This window comes from Notolepis coatsorum (genome assembly GCF_963971535.1).
Source record: "Notolepis coatsorum genome assembly, chromosome: 3".
In the NCBI taxonomy this organism is placed as follows: domain Eukaryota; kingdom Metazoa; phylum Chordata; class Actinopteri; order Aulopiformes; family Paralepididae; genus Notolepis; species Notolepis coatsorum.
In genome coordinates, this window is record NC_140167.1 from 206,321,373 (window position 1) to 206,340,980 (window position 19,608).

The window sequence follows — 19,608 nt, forward strand, 5'->3', positions numbered from 1 at the left end:
GTCAGTGGAGATGATGGTGTCCTCTTCTTGTTCTATAGTCAGTAGAGATGATGGTGTCCTCTTCTTGTTCTATAGTCAGTGGAGATGATGGTGTCCTCTTCTTGTTCTATAGTCAGTGGAGATGATGGTGTCCTCTTCTTGTTCTATAGTCAGTGGAGATGATGGTGTCCTCTTCTTGTTCTATAGTCAGTGGAGATGATGGTGTCCTCTTCTTGTTCTGTAGTCAGTAGAGATGATGGTGTCCTCTTCTTGTTCTATAGTCAGTGGAGATGATGGTGTCCTCTTCTTGTTCTATAGTCAGTAGAGATGATGGTGTCCTCTTCTTGTTCTATAGTCAGTGGAGATGATGGTGTCCTCTTCTTGTTCTATAGTCAGTGGAGATGATGGTGTCCTCTTCTTGTTCTGTAGTCAGTAGAGATGATGGTGTCCTCTTCTTGTTCTATAGTCAGTGGAGATGATGGTGTCCTCTTCTTGTTCTATAGTCAGTAGAGATGATGGTGTCCTCTTCTTGTTCTATAGTCAGTGGAGATGATGGTGTCCTCTTCTTGTTCTGTAGTCAGTGGAGATGATGGTGTCCTCTTCTTGTTCTATAGTCAGTGGAGATGATGGTGTCCTCTTCTTGTTCTGTAGTCAGTGGAGATGATTGTGTCCTCTTCTTGTTCTATAGTCAGTGGAGATGATGGTGTCCTCTTCTTGTTCTATATTCAGTGGAGATGATGGTGTCCTCTTCTTGTTCTGTAGTCAGTGGAGATGATGGTGTCCTCTTCTTGTTCTATAGTCAGTGGAGATGATGGTGTCCTCTTCTTGTTATATAGTCAGTGGAGATGATGGTGTCCTCTTCTTGTTCTATAGTCAGTGGAGATGATGGTGTCCTCTTCTTGTTCTATAGTCAGTGGAGATGATGGTGTCCTCTTCTTGTTCTGTAGTCAGTGGAGATGATGGTGTCCTCTTCTTGTTCTATAGTCAGTGGAGATGATGGTGTCCTCTTCTTGTTCTATAGTCAGTAGAGATGATGGTGTCCTCTTCTTGTTCTATAGTCAGTGGAGATGATGGTGTCCTCTTCTTGTTCTATAGTCAGTGGAGATGATGGTGTCCTCTTCTTGTTCTGTAGTCAGTGGAGATGATGGTGTCCTCTTCTTGTTCTATAGTCAGTGGAGATGATGGTGTCCTCTTCTTGTTCTGTAGTCAGTGGAGATGATGGTGTCCTCTTCTTGTTCTATAGTCAGTAGAGATGATGGTGTCCTCTTCTTGTTCTATAGACAGTGGAGATGATGGTGTCCTCTTCTTGTTCTATAGTCAGTGAGATGATGGTGTCCTCTTCTTGTTCTATAGTCAGTGGAGATGATGGTGTCCTCTTCTTGTGTTCTATAGTCAGTGGAGATGATGGTGTCCTCTTCTTGTTCTGTAGTCAGTAGAGATGATGGTGTCCTCTTCTTGTTCTATAGTCAGTGGAGATGATGGTGTCCTCTTCTTGTTCTATAGTCAGTAGAGATGATGGTGTCCTCTTCTTGTTCTATAGTCAGTAGAGATGATGGTGTCCTCTTCTTGTTCTATAGTCAGTGGAGATGATGGTGTCCTCTTCTTGTTCTATAGTCAGTGGAGATGATGGTGTCCTCTTCTTGTTCTATAGTCAGTGGAGATGATGGTGTCCTCTTCTTGTGTTCTATAGTCAGTGGAGATGATGGTGTCCTCTTCTTGTTCTATAGTCAGTGGAGATGATGGTGTCCTCTTCTTGTTCTATAGTCAGTGGAGATGATGGTGTCCTCTTCTTGTTCTATAGTCAGTGGAGATGATGGTGTCCTCTTCTTGTTCTATAGTCAGTGGAGATGATGGTGTCCTCTTCTTGTTCTATAGTCAGTGGAGATGATGGTGTCCTCTTCTTGTTCTATAGTCAGTGGAGATGATGGTGTCCTCTTCTTGTTCTATAGTCAGTAGAGATGATGGTGTCCTCTTCTTGTTCTGTAGTCAGTGGAGATGATGGTGTCCTCTTCTTGTTCTATAGTCAGTGGAGATGATGGTGTCCTCTTCTTGTTCTATAGTCAGTGGAGATGATGGTGTCCTCTTCTTGTTCTATATTCAGTGGAGATGATGGTGTCCTCTTCTTGTTCTGTAGTCAGTGGAGATGATGGTGTCCTCTTCTTGTTCTATAGTCAGTGGAGATGATGGTGTCCTCTTCTTGTTCTATAGTCAGTGGAGATGATGGTGTCCTCTTCTTGTGTTCTATAGTCAGTAGAGATGATGGTGTCCTCTTCTTGTTCTATAGTCAGTGGAGATGATGGTGTCCTCTTCTTGTTCTATAGTCAGTGGAGATGATGGTGTCCTCTTCTTGTTCTATAGTCAGTGGAGATGATGGTGTCCTCTTCTTGTTCTATAGTCAGTGGAGATGATGGTGTCCTCTTCTTGTTCTATAGTCAGTGGAGATGATGGTGTCCTCTTCTTGTTCTATAGTCAGTGGAGATGATGGTGTCCTCTTCTTGTTCTATAGTCAGTGGAGATGATGGTGTCCTCTTCTTGTTCTATAGTCAGTGGAGATGATGGTGTCCTCTTCTTGTTCTATAGTCAGTGGAGATGATGGTGTCCTCTTCTTGTTCTATAGTCAGTGGAGATGATGGTGTCCTCTTCTTGTTCTATAGTCAGTGGAGATGATGGTGTCCTCTTCTTGTTCTATAGTCAGTGGAGATGATGGTGTCCTCTTCTTGTTCTATAGTCAGTGGAGATGATGGTGTCCTCTTCTTGTTCTGTAGTCAGTGGAGATGATGGTGTCCTCTTCTTGTTCTGTAGTCAGTGGAGATGATGGTGTCCTCTTCTTGTTCTATAGTCAGTGGAGATGATGGTGTCCTCTTCTTGTTCTATAGTCAGTGGAGATGATGGTGTCCTCTTCTTGTGTTCTGTAGTCAGTGGAGATGATGGTGTCCTCTTCTTGTTCTGTAGTCAGTGGAGATGATGGTGTCCTCTTCTTGTTCTATAGTCAGTGGAGATGATGGTGTCCTCTTCTTGTTCTATAGTCAGTGGAGATGATGGTGTCCTCTTCTTGTTCTATAGTCAGTGGAGATGATGGTGTCCTCTTCTTGTTCTATAGTCAGTGGAGATGATGGTGTCCTCTTCTTGTGTTCTGTAGTCAGTGGAGATGATGGTGTCCTCTTCTTGTTCTGTAGTCAGTGGAGATGATGGTGTCCTCTTCTTGTTCTATAGTCAGTGGAGATGATGGTGTCCTCTTCTTGTTCTATAGTCAGTGGAGATGATGGTGTCCTCTTCTTGTTCTATAGTCAGTAGAGATGATGGTGTCCTCTTCTTGTGTTCTGTAGTCAGTGGAGATGATGGTGTCCTCTTCTTGTTCTGTAGTCAGTGGAGATGATGGTGTCCTCTTCTTGTTCTATAGTCAGTGGAGATGATGGTGTCCTCTTCTTGTTCTATAGTCAGTGGAGATGATGGTGTCCTCTTCTTGTTCTATAGTCAGTAGAGATGATGGTGTCCTCTTCTTGTTCTATAGTCAGTGGAGATGATGGTGTCCTCTTCTTGTTCTATAGTCAGTGGAGATGATGGTGTCCTCTTCTTGTTCTATAGTCAGTGGAGATGATGGTGTCCTCTTCTTGTTCTGTAGTCAGTGGAGATGATGGTGTCCTCTTATTGTTCTATAGTCAGTCAGATGATGGTGTCCTCTTCTTGTTCTATAGTCAGTGGAGATGATGGTGTCCTCTTCTTGTTCTATAGTCAGTAGAGATGATGGTGTCCTCTTATTGTTCTATAGTCAGTGGAGATGATGGTGTCCTCTTCTTGTTCTGTAGTCAGTGGAGATGATGGTGTCCTCTTCTTGTTCTATAGTCAGTGGAGATGATGGTGTCCTCTTCTTGTTCTATAGTCAGTGGAGATGATGGTGTCCTCTTCTTGTTCTATAGTCAGTGGAGATGATGGTGTCCTCTTCTTGTGTTCTATAGTCAGTGGAGATGATGGTGTCCTCTTCTTGTTCTATAGTCAGTGGAGATGATGGTGTCCTCTTCTTGTTCTATAGTCAGTGGAGATGATGGTGTCCTCTTCTTGTTCTATAGTCAGTGGAGATGATGGTGTCCTCTTCTTGTTCTATAGTCAGTGGAGATGATGGTGTCCTCTTCTTGTTCTATAGTCAGTGGAGATGATGGTGTCCTCTTCTTGTTCTGTAGTCAGTGGAGATGATGGTGTCCTCTTCTTGTTCTATAGTCAGTAGAGATGATGGTGTCCTCTTCTTGTTCTATAGTCAGTGGAGATGATGGTGTCCTCTTCTTGTTCTATAGTCAGTGGAGATGATGGTGTCCTCTTCTTGTTCTATAGTCAGTGGAGATGATGGTGTCCTCTTCTTGTTCTATAGTCAGTGGAGATGATGGTGTCCTCTTCTTGTTCTATAGTCATTGGAGATGATGGTGCCCTCTTCTTGTTCTATAGTCAGTGGAGATGATGGTGTCCTCTTCTTGTTCTATAGTCAGTGGAGATGATGGTGTCCTCTTCTTGTGTTCTATAGTCAGTGGAGATGATGGTGTCCTCTTCTTGTTCTATATTCAGTGGAGATGATGGTGTCCTCTTCTTGTTCTATAGTCAGTGGAGATGATGGTGTCCTCTTCTTGTTCTATAGTCAGTGGAGATGATGGTGTCCTCTTCTTGTTCTATAGTCAGTGGAGATGATGGTGTCCTCTTCTTGTTCTATAGTCAGTAGAGATGATGGTGTCCTCTTCTTGTTCTATAGTCAGTGGAGATGATGGTGTCCTCTTCTTGTTCTATAGTCAGTGGAGATGATGGTGTCCTCTTCTTGTGTTCTGTAGTCAGTGGAGATGATGGTGTCCTCTTCTTGTTCTATAGTCAGTGGAGATGATGGTGTCCTCTTCTTGTTCTATAGTCAGTAGAGATGATGGTGTCCTCTTCTTGTTCTATAGTCAGTGGAGATGATGGTGTCCTCTTCTTGTTCTATAGTCAGTGGAGATGATGGTGTCCTCTTCTTGTTCTATAGTCAGTGGAGATGATGGTGTCCTCTTCTTGTTCTATAGTCAGTAGAGATGATGGTGTCCTCTTCTTGTTCTATAGTCAGTGGAGATGATGGTGTCCTCTTCTTGTTCTATAGTCAGTGGAGATGATGGTGTCCTCTTCTTGTTCTGTAGTCAGTAGAGATGATGGTGTCCTCTTCTTGTTCTATAGTCAGTGGAGATGATGGTGTCCTCTTCTTGTTCTATAGTCAGTAGAGATGATGGTGTCCTCTTCTTGTTCTATAGTCAGTGGAGATGATGGTGTCCTCTTCTTGTTCTGTAGTCAGTGGAGATGATGGTGTCCTCTTCTTGTTCTATAGTCAGTGGAGATGATGGTGTCCTCTTCTTGTTCTGTAGTCAGTGGAGATGATGGTGTCCTCTTCTTGTTCTATAGTCAGTGGAGATGATGGTGTCCTCTTCTTGTTCTATAGTCAGTGGAGATGATGGTGTCCTCTTCTTGTTCTATAGTCAGTGGAGATGATGGTGTCCTCTTCTTGTTCTGTAGTCAGTGGAGATGATGGTGTCCTCTTCTTGTTCTATAGTCAGTGGAGATGATGGTGTCCTCTTCTTGTTATATAGTCAGTGGAGATGATGGTGTCCTCTTCTTGTTCTATAGTCAGTGGAGATGATGGTGTCCTCTTCTTGTTCTATAGTCAGTGGAGATGATGGTGTCCTCTTCTTGTTCTGTAGTCAGTGGAGATGATGGTGTCCTCTTCTTGTTCTATAGTCAGTGGAGATGATGGTGTCCTCTTCTTGTTCTATAGTCAGTAGAGATGATGGTGTCCTCTTCTTGTTCTATAGTCAGTGGAGATGATGGTGTCCTCTTCTTGTTCTGTAGTCAGTGGAGATGATGGTGTCCTCTTCTTGTTCTGTAGTCAGTGGAGATGATGGTGTCCTCTTCTTGTTCTATAGTCAGTGGAGATGATGGTGTCCTCTTCTTGTTCTATAGTCAGTGGAGATGATGGTGTCCTCTTCTTGTTCTGTAGTCAGTGGAGATGATGGTGTCCTCTTCTTGTTCTATAGTCAGTGGAGATGATGGTGTCCTCTTCTTGTTCTGTAGTCAGTGGAGATGATGGTGTCCTCTTCTTGTTCTATAGTCAGTAGAGATTATGGTGTCCTCTTCTTGTTCTATAGACAGTGGAGATGATGGTGTCCTCTTCTTGTTCTATAGTCAGTGAGATGATGGTGTCCTCTTCTTGTTCTATAGTCAGTGGAGATGATGGTGTCCTCTTCTTGTGTTCTATAGTCAGTGGAGATGATGGTGTCCTCTTCTTGTTCTGTAGTCAGTAGAGATGATGGTGTCCTCTTCTTGTTCTATAGTCAGTGGAGATGATGGTGTCCTCTTCTTGTTCTATAGTCAGTAGAGATGATGGTGTCCTCTTCTTGTTCTATAGTCAGTAGAGATGATGGTGTCCTCTTCTTGTTCTATAGTCAGTGGAGATGATGGTGTCCTCTTCTTGTTCTATAGTCAGTGGAGATGATGGTGTCCTCTTCTTGTTCTATAGTCAGTGGAGATGATGGTGTCCTCTTCTTGTGTTCTATAGTCAGTGGAGATGATGGTGTCCTCTTCTTGTTCTATAGTCAGTGGAGATGATGGTGTCCTCTTCTTGTTCTATAGTCAGTGGAGATGATGGTGTCCTCTTCTTGTTCTATAGTCAGTGGAGATGATGGTGTCCTCTTCTTGTTCTATAGTCAGTGGAGATGATGGTGTCCTCTTCTTGTTCTATAGTCAGTGGAGATGATGGTGTCCTCTTCTTGTTCTATAGTCAGTGGAGATGATGGTGTCCTCTTCTTGTTCTATAGTCAGTGGAGATGATGGTGTCCTCTTCTTGTTCTATAGTCAGTAGAGATGATGGTGTCCTCTTCTTGTTCTGTAGTCAGTGGAGATGATGGTGTCCTCTTCTTGTTCTATAGTCAGTGGAGATGATGGTGTCCTCTTCTTGTTCTATAGTCAGTGGAGATGATGGTGTCCTCTTCTTGTTCTATAGTCAGTGGAGATGATGGTGTCCTCTTCTTGTTCTATAGTCAGTGGAGATGATGGTGTCCTCTTCTTGTTCTATATTCAGTGGAGATGATGGTGTCCTCTTCTTGTTCTGTAGTCAGTGGAGATGATGGTGTCCTCTTCTTGTTCTATAGTCAGTGGAGATGATGGTGTCCTCTTCTTGTTCTATAGTCAGTGGAGATGATGGTGTCCTCTTCTTGTGTTCTATAGTCAGTGGAGATGATGGTGTCCTCTTCTTGTTCTATAGTCAGTGGAGATGATGGTGTCCTCTTCTTGTTCTATAGTCAGTGGAGATGATGGTGTCCTCTTCTTGTTCTATAGTCAGTGGAGATGATGGTGTCCTCTTCTTGTTCTATAGTCAGTGGAGATGATGGTGTCCTCTTCTTGTTCTATAGTCAGTGGAGATGATGGTGTCCTCTTCTTGTTCTATAGTCAGTGGAGATGATGGTGTCCTCTTCTTGTTCTATAGTCAGTGGAGATGATGGTGTCCTCTTCTTGTTCTGTAGTCAGTGGAGATGATGGTGTCCTCTTCTTGTTCTATAGTCAGTGGAGATGATGGTGTCCTCTTCTTGTTCTATAGTCAGTGGAGATGATGGTGTCCTCTTCTTGTTCTATAGTCAGTGGAGATGATGGTGTCCTCTTCTTGTTCTGTAGTCAGTGGAGATGATGGTGTCCTCTTCTTGTTCTATAGTCAGTGGAGATGATGGTGTCCTCTTCTTGTTCTATAGTCAGTAGAGATGATGGTGTCCTCTTCTTGTTCTATAGTCAGTGGAGATGATGGTGTCCTCTTCTTGTTCTGTAGTCAGTGGAGATGATGGTGTCCTCTTCTTGTTCTATAGTCAGTAGAGATGATGGTGTCCTCTTCTTGTTCTATAGTCAGTGGAGATGATGGTGTCCTCTTCTTGTGTTCTATAGTCAGTAGAGATGATGGTGTCCTCTTCTTGTTCTATAGTCAGTGGAGATGATGGTGTCCTCTTCTTGTTCTATAGTCAGTGGAGATGATGGTGTCCTCTTCTTGTTCTGTAGTCAGTAGAGATGATGGTGTCCTCTTCTTGTTCTATAGTCAGTGGAGATGATGGTGTCCTCTTCTTGTTCTATAGTCAGTGGAGATGATGGTGTCCTCTTCTTGTTCTATAGTCAGTGGAGATGATGGTGTCCTCTTCTTGTTCTGTAGTCAGTGGAGATGATGGTGTCCTCTTCTTGTTCTATAGTCAGTGGAGATGATGGTGTCCTCTTCTTGTTCTATAGTCAGTGGAGATGATGGTGTCCTCTTCTTGTTCTATAGTCAGTGGAGATGATGGTGTCCTCTTCTTGTTCTATAGTCAGTGGAGATGATGGTGTCCTCTTCTTGTTCTGTAGTCAGTGGAGATGATGGTGTCCTCTTCTTGTGTTCTATAGTCAGTGGAGATGATGGTGTCCTCTTCTTGTGTTCTGTAGTCAGTGGAGATGATGGTGTCCTCTTCTTGTTCTATAGTCAGTGGAGATGATGGTGTCCTCTTCTTGTTCTATAGTCAGTAGAGATGATGGTGTCCTCTTCTTGTTCTATATTCAGTGGAGATGATGGTGTCCTCTTCTTGTTCTATAGTCAGTGGAGATGATGGTGTCCTCTTCTTGTTCTATAGTCAGTGGAGATGATGGTGTCCTCTTCTTGTTCTATAGTCAGTGGAGATGATGGTGTCCTCTTCTTGTTCTATAGTCAGTAGAGATGATGGTGTCCTCTTCTTGTTCTATATTCAGTGGAGATGATGGTGTCCTCTTCTTGTTCTGTAGTCAGTGGAGATGATGGTGTCCTCTTCTTGTTCTATAGTCAGTGGAGATGATGGTGTCCTCTTCTTGTTCTATAGTCAGTGGAGATGATGGTGTCCTCTTCTTGTTCTATAGTCAGTGGAGATGATGGTGTCCTCTTCTTGTTCTGTAGTCAGTGGAGATGATGGTGTCCTCTTCTTGTTCTATAGTCAGTGGAGATGATGGTGTCCTCTTCTTGTTCTGTAGTCAGTGGAGATGATGGTGTCCTCTTCTTGTTCTATAGTCAGTGGAGATGATGGTGTCCTCTTCTTGTTCTATAGTCAGTGGAGATGATGGTGTCCTCTTCTTGTTCTATATAAAATTGTGTCTTGTTGTAATCTGTTTGTATGTAGGTTTTTCCATTTCTTCTACTTGGATTTTTGCCACTTTCTCAAATATTAAACGTGCAATTATACATGTATAACCAAGTAATGTTGAATATGATGAATGACCAGTGCACTGCTGTACGTCAGTTGACTGAGCTGCTGTGGTCTGTGTGTCCAGGACTCCATGGGGAAGAGTTCCGATGGGAAGGCCTACGTGATCACAGGGACCTGGAACCCCAACATGCCTGCCTTCCACGTCCTCAACGAGGACACGCCCAAAGGTACGAGCTCTGGTCAGGCCACGCAAAATAAATGGTTTGATGCCGGTTGCCGACGACCCTGCCGATTTAGGTGCGACCCAAATGTATTTTATGAGTAAAAAAAAATAACTCATAAATCTTAGTCAAAAAGTGCAGTCAATGTCAATAATGAGAATATATAAAAAGCAAGTATTTCACAATATTTGCACAGCTCTCTGACGTCAGGATATTTAGTGAGTAGTATTTAGGGGTGGAATTTTTAATACTACTACCTTTGTACATTGTACTTTTGTAGTACAGTGTCTTTGTATTTTAACCTTTAGTATTATGGATATTAAACATGCTGGCAGAGTACATGCATCCATGTTGTCGTGAACATTTTAATTAAATAAAGAAATTCCCTATCCATAGTCGCGGTGGGAAAAAATAAAATAAAAAATATAATTTTATAAAATAAATTCCCTACCTACCCATGGCCTTAACTGACAACCAACAGGAACCAAACAATTTATTTTGGTAGGCCTTACTCTACCTATTCCAGTGTCACCCGGATGATTCTCTGAGTTGAGCTATATTCCCAGTGTCCCAAGGTTCCCAGTTTGATTCCTGCTCCTCCCGGGCAGCGTGTCGAAGTGTCCTTGAGCAAGGCACACCCCTAACTGCTCCCGATGAGCAAGTTGGCACCTTGCATTGGTTGCCTCCGTCATTGGTGTGTCAATGTGTGATTGAATGGGTGAATGTGAGGAACAAATTGTAAAGCGCTTTGGATAAAAGTGCTATATACAGTAAATGCACCATTTACCATATATATATATATATATATATATATATATATATATATATATATATATATATATATATATATATATATATTACATGGCTCCTCCAAAATGAATGAATTAAAACGAATAAAGCAAACACATTTTCATCCGTGAAGGTCTTCAAACTCTCCAGCGACGTCAACTAGACTGTCCTTTGTGCTCTAGCCCAAACAGCCGTGGCGTCGCAGAAGAACCCGTGGCTTTGCCTCCCGCATAACGTTCAGTCCTGAGGTTGATGAATGGTAGCGTGTACAGTAAGCATGATTTTGACATGTTTTATAACATGGAATGGTGTAAATAAACATGCCAGCTCTAACCAGCGGGTAATGTGAACGGGTTGGGCGTCAGTGGGGAGAGTCAATTGAGAAGATAAAAGTCCTGCCCTTCCGGCCAGTCCTTTGTACCAGCGCAGTGGGCAGGGGCCAGTCCTTTGTGCCAGCGCAGTGGGCAGGGGCCAGTCCTTTGTGCCAGCGCAGTGGGCAGGGGCCAGTCCTTTGTGCCAGCGCAGTGGGCTGGGGCCAGTCCTTTGTACCAGCGCAGTGGGCAGGGGCCAGTCCTTTGTGCCAGCGCAGTGGGCAGGGGCCAGTCCTTTGTACCAGCGCAGTGGGCAGGGGCCAGTCCTTTGTACCAGCGCAGTGGGCAGGGGCCAGTCCTTTGTACCAGCGCAGTGGGCAGGGGCCAGTCCTTTGTACCAGCACAGTGGGCAGGGGCCAGTCCTTTGTGCCAGCGCAGTGGGCAGGGGCCAGTCCTTTGTGCCAGCGCAGTGGGCAGGGGCCAGTCCTTTGTCCCAGCGCAGTGGGCAGGGGCCAGTCCTGTGTGCAGCAGAACTCAAGAACTACGAGGAATGTCTGATCACTAGGTGGGTCTGACTCTTACCACCTAAACTGCACGGACTATAACGTATGATGTATATTATGCCAGTTAGGGTAGGTTATGTATACTGCACCTGTGTATTAGGGATGTAACAATGCAACCTCACAACTATTAATTTCTATTACGATTATTCAGGCAACGATTCAATGCATCATGAAATCTCTTCATTTGACCACGATTCGATTAGATACATTTTATTTTATTACATTATTTTTATTAACTTATCAGTTAATTCCCGCAAAAAAATTTGAATACACAAATGTGGCTGGGGGAACTGATTCACTCAGCATGAATGGACTATAGGTAAATAAAAACAATACACACACAAAAAAAACATAAAAAAAAATAATACATTTTCTTTTATTTTTATTTCGATACATTTCTATTATAATCGATTCTAACATTTTCAAATCGATGCAGTTGAATCGTCACATTAGAATTGATGCATTTCGATTAATCGATGCATCGTTACACCCCTACTGTGTATACTATACTTTACTTACTCATACTATATTATATATATATATATATATATTAGGGCTGGGCGATATGGCCAAAAATGTTATCACGATATATCATAACATTTTTCATATAGTTCGATATCGATAATTAATTATCTATATTTCTTATTAGTATAACATTTGTTTAATTATTATTTAAACAACAGATGTATGTTTATTTTGCAGCAATTCTTTGTCGTTGTCATCTTTAGTGTTACAGCCCCTCACACAGACAGCTGGTCTGAAAGCGAAAGTAAACCGGCTTCTCTGCTGGCTGTGGCTCCAGGGGAGTTGAACAGTTCTGGCTCTGCTAGTTTCTTTTCTGTATTTTGGCGCTTTTTTGGTGGACAAACCACTGCACATGTGCACCGTGACTCGTGACTGGAGTCTAGCTCTGCTAGCACACATAGCCTACTGTGTACAGACGGTTTCAAACTGTATTTTAAATTAGAAAGCAAACAAAATAAATCGACAAGAGAAAAATAAATCTCAATTTGGTCAGTATTGTCATTTGGACAAGCAAAGCCATTACTTTAAGTTGCAGGCAAGAAAGACAAGTCTGTCCACTGTCTCTGGTTTTAAAGATGCCCTGTTGCAGGTCACAAAACAAAAATAAAAAAAATATTATCGATATTATTTTTATCGATTATTAAAATATATCGCGATAATTATCGTTTTATCGCCCAGCCCTATATATATATATATATTTATTGCCCATATTTATTGTAACGTATAATATAAGTGATAGGGCAGACAGACCCTCATCTGCTCATATTATTATATTCAGAGTTAATTATATTGTTTACACTGCTTATTTATATCTTTCCTATAGTTTTAATGCCTATATTTATGTCTTCTACTATAACCATGCCTGTACCTGTACCTCCCCCCTCGCCCATGCTGCTATGACGCCTGAATTTCCCCAAGGCGATCAATAAAGGAATATCCAATCTTATCTTATTTTAAAGTAGAATCCTAGTGAGGTAGATTTGTTTTCTTGTCGCCCATTGTTATGATATGACGTTCGCCTGTGGTAGCGCATCATGCCTTTTAAACGGATTTCTCTTTTTGAATAAGCTCAGAATGAATTGAATGTCTGAACAAGGGGACTGTTAACATCTGTTGGAATAGGAACCGTCTGTATAGCAGAGGAAAAAGGGGTTTTCAAGCTGAGCACTGTGCACAGAGCTCGCACCACCGAACCCATTATATCAGACAAATTAGGCAGGTTGGCAAGTTGCTGACTCGGAAACCAGGAGAGTTTGACTTGAAGGTGTATGGCAGCTTGTCAGAGCGGCCTAGCCCAGGGGATGTAGGTGGTTATAAACATGCACGCACACGCACACACATACACATATACACGCACATGCACACACACAGAGCAGACCACCCACTTATAAATCTGTCCACATCCTCACATTGAAGAGGACTTATACAGTATAGTCAGGTATAGGACTCGTCACTTAAGGTACATAATATTTTCATAAACTGCAGTTTTCTTTGAAATTCTTGTCTATATATATGTCTCTCTCTCTGTATTATCAGCCTGGACATTAAATGTTAGGGATAGGGATACTTGTGCATCCAGACAGGCTCATCTTTTCTTTTGCATGGAAAATCTTTACAGATTGTGCCATTTTACAAATTTGTGTTTTTTTTTATTTTTATTTCACCTCTTAACACTTTGAGAGCCAGTCCGTGTTTTCTTTTTTACCCCCTTGAATGCCCACATCCACTCCAATGTTAACGTTAATATCGCCTAATCTATGTTTTAAATTATGGCGATGTGTCTAATCTTCCCGTCGCTTATCAAAGACTCATTTTCCAGTCAACATTGTCATGGCAGATTGTTTTTTTATCGCTTCATTTCCGTTTTCTAGCATTTTGAAAATCACTCGATTTCACGGAAAAAACAACACATCCCATGATAATCGCCTTTTACTGGAATATTCTAGAACGTTGTCATTGTTCAGCCATGTCATGAATCGTTTTCAAATAAACGCTAGATGATCGATAGTATATGTGTGCGCATGCACGCTCGTGCCGCGAGCCGAAAATTGAGTCTCCTATTTCCTGACGAGTCAAACAGCCTATCACCATAATCACATAAAAGCTTATATCTCTGTGAAAACGAGTCTGATTATCCTAATACTGATAACATAGATTCCTTACCTGAGATCAGATGGTATCCAAATGGTTTATTCCAATTCCCGATCGCCATTCGAAAAAATCGCTCCATTGATTGATCCATCATGTATACAGTAAAACACATATTCCCCGCGGCTCCGAGGCTCCAGAGTGAAGCTGGTAGACCCCGGTTGCCTGTAGCTGTTCCGCAACCGTTCCTATTTCCGGGGTAGGCCTGATTGGCCCCGACAGGCACGTGACCCGCCGCGGCCACGCCCCGCGGCAGCCCCAGGAGCAAGCGCGCTACTGCTGGAGTTCGCTTCGCCTTTCACATCGCTGCCGTTGGCGAAAGCAGGATGAGAGCAGGATGAGAGGCGAGAGCGTAGATTTCGCTGTGTATCATTTAATCATTTAACATTTGAAAGGCATACATTGTTGTCATACAGAAGTACAGAATACTTTTATCCAAAATGCTTCTTACTGTTACACTGTTAGAGACTGTGCAGTGCACGGCTTTAGTCTCACTCGAGTGAGGAAGACCGCTGGTTCTCCAACATACAGCGGTGTGCTCTTCAGAATGTACCGGGAGAAACGTTTACTGTACCCCGCAGACATAATAAGACCGCTGGTTCTGGCACATACAGCCCGCTGGTTCTGGCACATACAGCCCGCTGGTTCTCCAACATACAGCGGTGTGCTCTTCAGAATGTACCGGGAGAAACGTTTACTGTACCCCGCAGACATAATAAGACCGCTGGTTCTGGCACATACAGCCCGCTGGTTCTGGCACATACAGCCCGCTGGTTCTCCAACATACAGCGGTGTGCTCTTCAGAATGTACCGGGAGAAACGTTTACTGTACCCCGCAGACATAATAAGCATATAAGCATTGCTTACTAACGTTATTAGTTACGTTATTTCTGACCGAATTCGTCATTCATTTGTCTGCTTTCGCCAACGGCAGCGATGTGAAAGGCGAAGCGAACTCCAGCAGTAGCGCGCTTGCTCCTGGGGCTGCCGCGGGGTGTGGCCGCGGCGGGTCACGTGCCTGTCGGGGCCAATCAGGCCTACCCCGGAAGTAGGAACGGTTGCGGAACAGCTACAGGCACCCCGGTTACATGAGTGAGAAGTAAAATGTGGAGTGCAGGTTTTTTTCACTTTCATTGAGTCCATTCCAAAAGGGTGATTTACCATCTGGGAGATGATAGGGGGCGCTTTTTTCACATCCGAGCGCCTGGGGTGACTGGATCTCCAACGGTAGGGACGCTTGATGCAATATGATTTCAGATCGCTAATAAAAAAAAACGAATAAAACGAATATTCTCGTGAGTGGGCATTCAACCCGCGGGGGGTAAACACGAGAATATTCGTCCGTGGCATTCAAAGTGTTAATAATCTGTCTCCAATTCCCAACTCCTGGAGAGCTTGTATCATCAAAACAAATGGCTTATTTATTTTGTCTTTGTCAGCATTCAGGACTTGTTTGTAGGTGATTCCACCGCATCCGCAGCTTGAAAACAAACGCTTTGTTTTTCACACACAAACCCATTTCTCTAAACTAGCTGTTCACGCTTGACATTATCGTAATTGGAATCTATTTTAAGAACCTGTGCTCTTTTGTCTGTGTCTTTTCTTGGGAGTTGATTAAAATAATAAAACCCCTCGGTGTGAAAGATCTCCCCTGCCCTCTCTCTCCCCTGGTTGTTTGTCTCTCCTCTGTAATTAGGCCAGGCGTGTTCCTTCTCCCTCAGAATGGGAACATGGCATGATTTAGCCGAGACACCCACCTATCCTTAGCATGTGCACCCCCATAAACTAGGCCCTTTCTTGCAATAGAAAACAGAAACCCAAACACTTTGATTAGGCTTAAGGGCTCATCTCGCGGGGGTTGACTTTGAAGGCTCTTTAAATGGTAATCTGTTTGTTTTCGGTTTACGAGAGCCATTAACACTTTGAATGCCGACGACGTGTATTGTCGTCTTATCATGCCCCCCGTTGAGTGCCGACGACGTGTATTGTCGTTTGTTTTTTTTATTAGCGATCTGAATTCATATTTCATCAACCGAGTCTCCCGTTGGTACAGCAGACCCTAGGAGCTCAGATGGGAAAATACCGCCCCCTATCGTCTATCCCTGTGTAACTGCAGGCCATTCGATTATACTGCTGGATCTGTAGAGGTGGAGCCCCACTGTGCTGGCGAGCCGTCTGATGAACATGGAAGTGATCGCGAGATGAAAAGCAGCGTGGAATATATATTTACAGCAGCCAATAATCAATCAATAAACGCGATCGATATTTGGAATGGCGATCAGGAATTGGAATAATCTTTTTGGAGAACATCTGATCTAAGGTAAGGAGTCTATGTTACCAGTTTTAGGATAATCAGAGCTGTATTCACTGAGATATCAGCATGTGCCGTGTGTGTATGTGTGTGTGTGTTTATGTGTGATCTTGAGGAAATGAGAGAATAGATTTTTCAGCCCGCCTCTATAGCGTGCATAAGTACACATATACTATCGATAATCTAGCGTTTATTTGAAAACGATTCATAAATAGGCCGACAAATGACAACGTGTCTAGTGTATTCGAGAATATTCCAATAAATGCCGTTTATGGAGGAATCTTAAAATATTCTGAATTTTCGAGAGAACGATAGCTTTTCGAAATGCTATAAAAAGGATATGAACCGATTAAAAAAACAATCCGTTTCCACAATGTTGACTGCAAACAAGTCATTGATAAGCGACGGGCAGATTAGACACATAGTCATAATTTAAAACATAGATTATGCGTTTTTAACGCTAACATTGAAGTGGATGATGGCATTCAAGGGGGTAAAAAGGTAAACAAGGCCGGCACTGATAGTGTTAATCACTCCTGGATTGTTCCACTGATGTTCTAGGTGTCGTTTATAATTCCTTGATCGTCAGTAGCGTCTTTTTTTACTATGGGTTGATACGTTGATCAGATGGATTCCCGTGAAATAAATAAACAATCGGGCTGAAAATAACGTTAGATTCCTCTTACCGTTCGCCGGTGAGACTGGAGGAAAAATATTCCAATTATTTGACGTCGATCTGCTAGATCCATTTCCCGTTTGTATGACGCAATAAACGCAGAAATCATATTGATTATTGCATTTCGAAAGCGATCCCAATGCACTCGATTGTGTCTCTTGATCCACGTTACAAGATATTACTACCGCCCGACATCCACCAGGCGGCGGTATTGAGGCGTTGCAATATCAGAACAGGTTCCAGCTGCGTCCCGGAGGGAGGCTGGATGAATTATGAATGCCATGGCGGAAAAATGAAATATTGATCCCATTTCTGGCGCACAACGCATGGCGGGCAATAACGAGTATACTCGTTTTTGGCGCACAATGTGTTAATAATCATTCTAAATATGGTAGCTAGGTTCTGCTTGACGCATTGTAACGATTGTTTCTGCTGACTAGCTTCTCTCGTGAGTGAGTGAGACAATCTCTTTAGTATTGTCTAAGGTTTTCTTGTGGAGTATTTCCAATTTCCCATCCAAGGGTTGAATGACCACTTTTATCTCAGCTGTTACCGCAAGGCGGTAGGTCTCAAAGTGCTCGAATTGCTTCTCCAGTTGCTTCTCCAATTGTTTTTCTAGTCGCTTCTCCTTCACCTCTAGTAGCTCTGTGAGGAATAGCTTGATAGCATCCAGGCTAGGATCACTCAGCATGGTTTCGGGCGTGCTTGCTGATCGAGGTTGTACTCTTGTCGGCTACCGAGGACGCAGCACCGTGCCCAGCGGTCCGTTTGCCTGCCATATTTGTCACAAAAGTATTATACTGTCGAAATCATAAAAGATTTTTTATAAATAAAACTAGTGAGGGCATTATAAGTGTTGGTTTGTAAAAGTTTGGGGAGCAGTTGTCGCCTCTAATTTGTTTTTGAAGGTATATGTTATTCTCTCCATTGACATACATTGTGCCATATTCTTGATTCAAGCGCTGATTGTAGGTGTGTAAAATGTCCTCCAGTTAAAAGCTAATGTTCGTTTTGCCTGCAGTATAGCAAAATCATTAAACTTGTATTGTTTGAAGTGGACATTCTCAAAGTACGCTATCTGGCGGAGGCAACCATGCAATGTGCCAACCTGCTCATCGGGAGCAATTAGAGGTGTCTTGCTCAAGGACACTTCGACACGCTGCCCGGGAGGAGCGGGAATCGAACCGGAAACCTCCGGATTACCAGACGACTTCTCTAGCTCCTGAGCCACTGTCGCCCCATTAGGTGTCTGCATACTTTTGGTCATGTAGTGTACAATGACTGCTAAAAGTCTTGTTAACACCACCAGGCTTAAGGTTATTGGTTATTGCCAGCGTATCTTTCCACCCTTGTTACATTGTGTTACATGTGCTGCTGTGACTACGCCTGTATTTACATCATTCTGAGGCAGAATAGAGAGCACATGTTTGGGGTAAATTGCAACAAGCTAGCCCCTATCGTGACTGTGATGCACCGAGTGAATCCACAGTCCCTTGCTCCTCCATTGGAAAATCCCATAATTAACTCTGAAGAACTGGTCCTCCGCGAAGTATCGCAGAGACATTTCAAAGCTACTCGCAGTTGCACGAGGGTTTCGGACAGAGAAACGCAATGGTCTGAAAGTGATCACAGCGCAGGCGCATCAGGCAGCTAAAGACGTTTTGAGCAGTGTTGACCAGTTTATAAAATGTATTTTAAATGTTTATTAGCAACCTGTTAAGCCGTAAGGTCCCCTTATAAGGGGACCCTGCTTTTCTTTATCATAAATCGATCAATAGAGACCGTATTAGATCCCCATGTGGGGTATCATTGGAAAGCCACACTCATTGGCTACAACCCTGTCCAAACATTTTCGAGATCGCCAAATGATTGACGGTGCGGGAGTCCCGGGAGTCGGGGGTGGTAATGTGTACTTTGGCGCACGCATCACATATCGGCATGTAACTCGAGAACCGCTTAACGGATTTTGTCAATCGACAGGCAACAAATAGGGCTTTAATTCTATCTATATATTGTATTAAAAGAAATGCACACCCGAGCCGCTAGAGGTCGGCAAAGTGGCATCGTGAATCGTCCTCATGAGGGCCCACATTGGATGTTGTTTTTTTATTTAAATTTTTTTTTAGCCAAGAGTAAAGACCATAACCCTATCAAAACCCTATCCAGTTCAAGGTCAAATATAAATTTATAAAAAAAATTGATTATCATTTTGTTATGTAGTACGTACGTAGTATTTTGTATGTAGGTAGGTGTAGTAATAAGACTCAGGAAGCAGGTTACTCTTTTAGCCTTTTAGTCAAGCAGGTTATCATGGTAGGTTACAGCAGGGTACATCCTGTTCTATTCTCTTTCTGCGTGTACACTTCTTCTGCACACTTCAGCTGTAGGCATAACAGGGCATTGTATCAACTACGCCCCATAGTGGAGACTCTTGGGAAGTACATCTTCAATATGCATTACAGAACACAACATCTCCCTTTTCTCTAATAGAATGTTACTTGCTACTCAGCATTATGCAAATTTAGAACTTTTGCTTTTTCCACTTTCTTAAGTAAACTGAACCAACAGTCAGTATCATAAAACGGGTAACTCAAGGTAATCATTAAACAAAAGGAGCACAGGTTATTCAATCATTTTCAAGATATAATTATATATGCTCAACTAATTTTACTCTTAGTTCTCACTCAGTGTGCAACAAAGTCCTGATGCCAACTAGGTTTGTTTCTTGCACGCGACTGTGCTGGAGTGTGACCGCTGAGCGCTGTCAGGGCAGGGCGGATCCCTAAGTCCTGCTCATCTGGAGTGTTCGAAGTGTGAGCCAGACGGGATGCGTTCCATTTCTTTCCATCGCTGAGCAGAAAGGTGCTTTTGCCAATCTTCTTTTTCACTGTCATTGGTGCACTGTATCT

The 19,608-nt window shown here is 43.0% G+C and overlaps 1 protein-coding gene across 1 annotated transcript in view; it reads left to right on the forward strand.

The window, feature by feature from the left end:
- The window catches only part of rabgap1l (RAB GTPase activating protein 1-like), a 573,823-nt gene that overhangs the window by 99,784 nt on the left and 454,431 nt on the right, over positions 1 to 19,608 (forward strand). Inside the window, exon 9 of the mRNA XM_084311549.1 lies at positions 9,280 to 9,382. Coding sequence (XP_084167675.1) covers positions 9,280 to 9,382 — 103 coding nt within the window. The remainder of the gene's footprint in view (positions 1 to 9,279; positions 9,383 to 19,608) is intronic.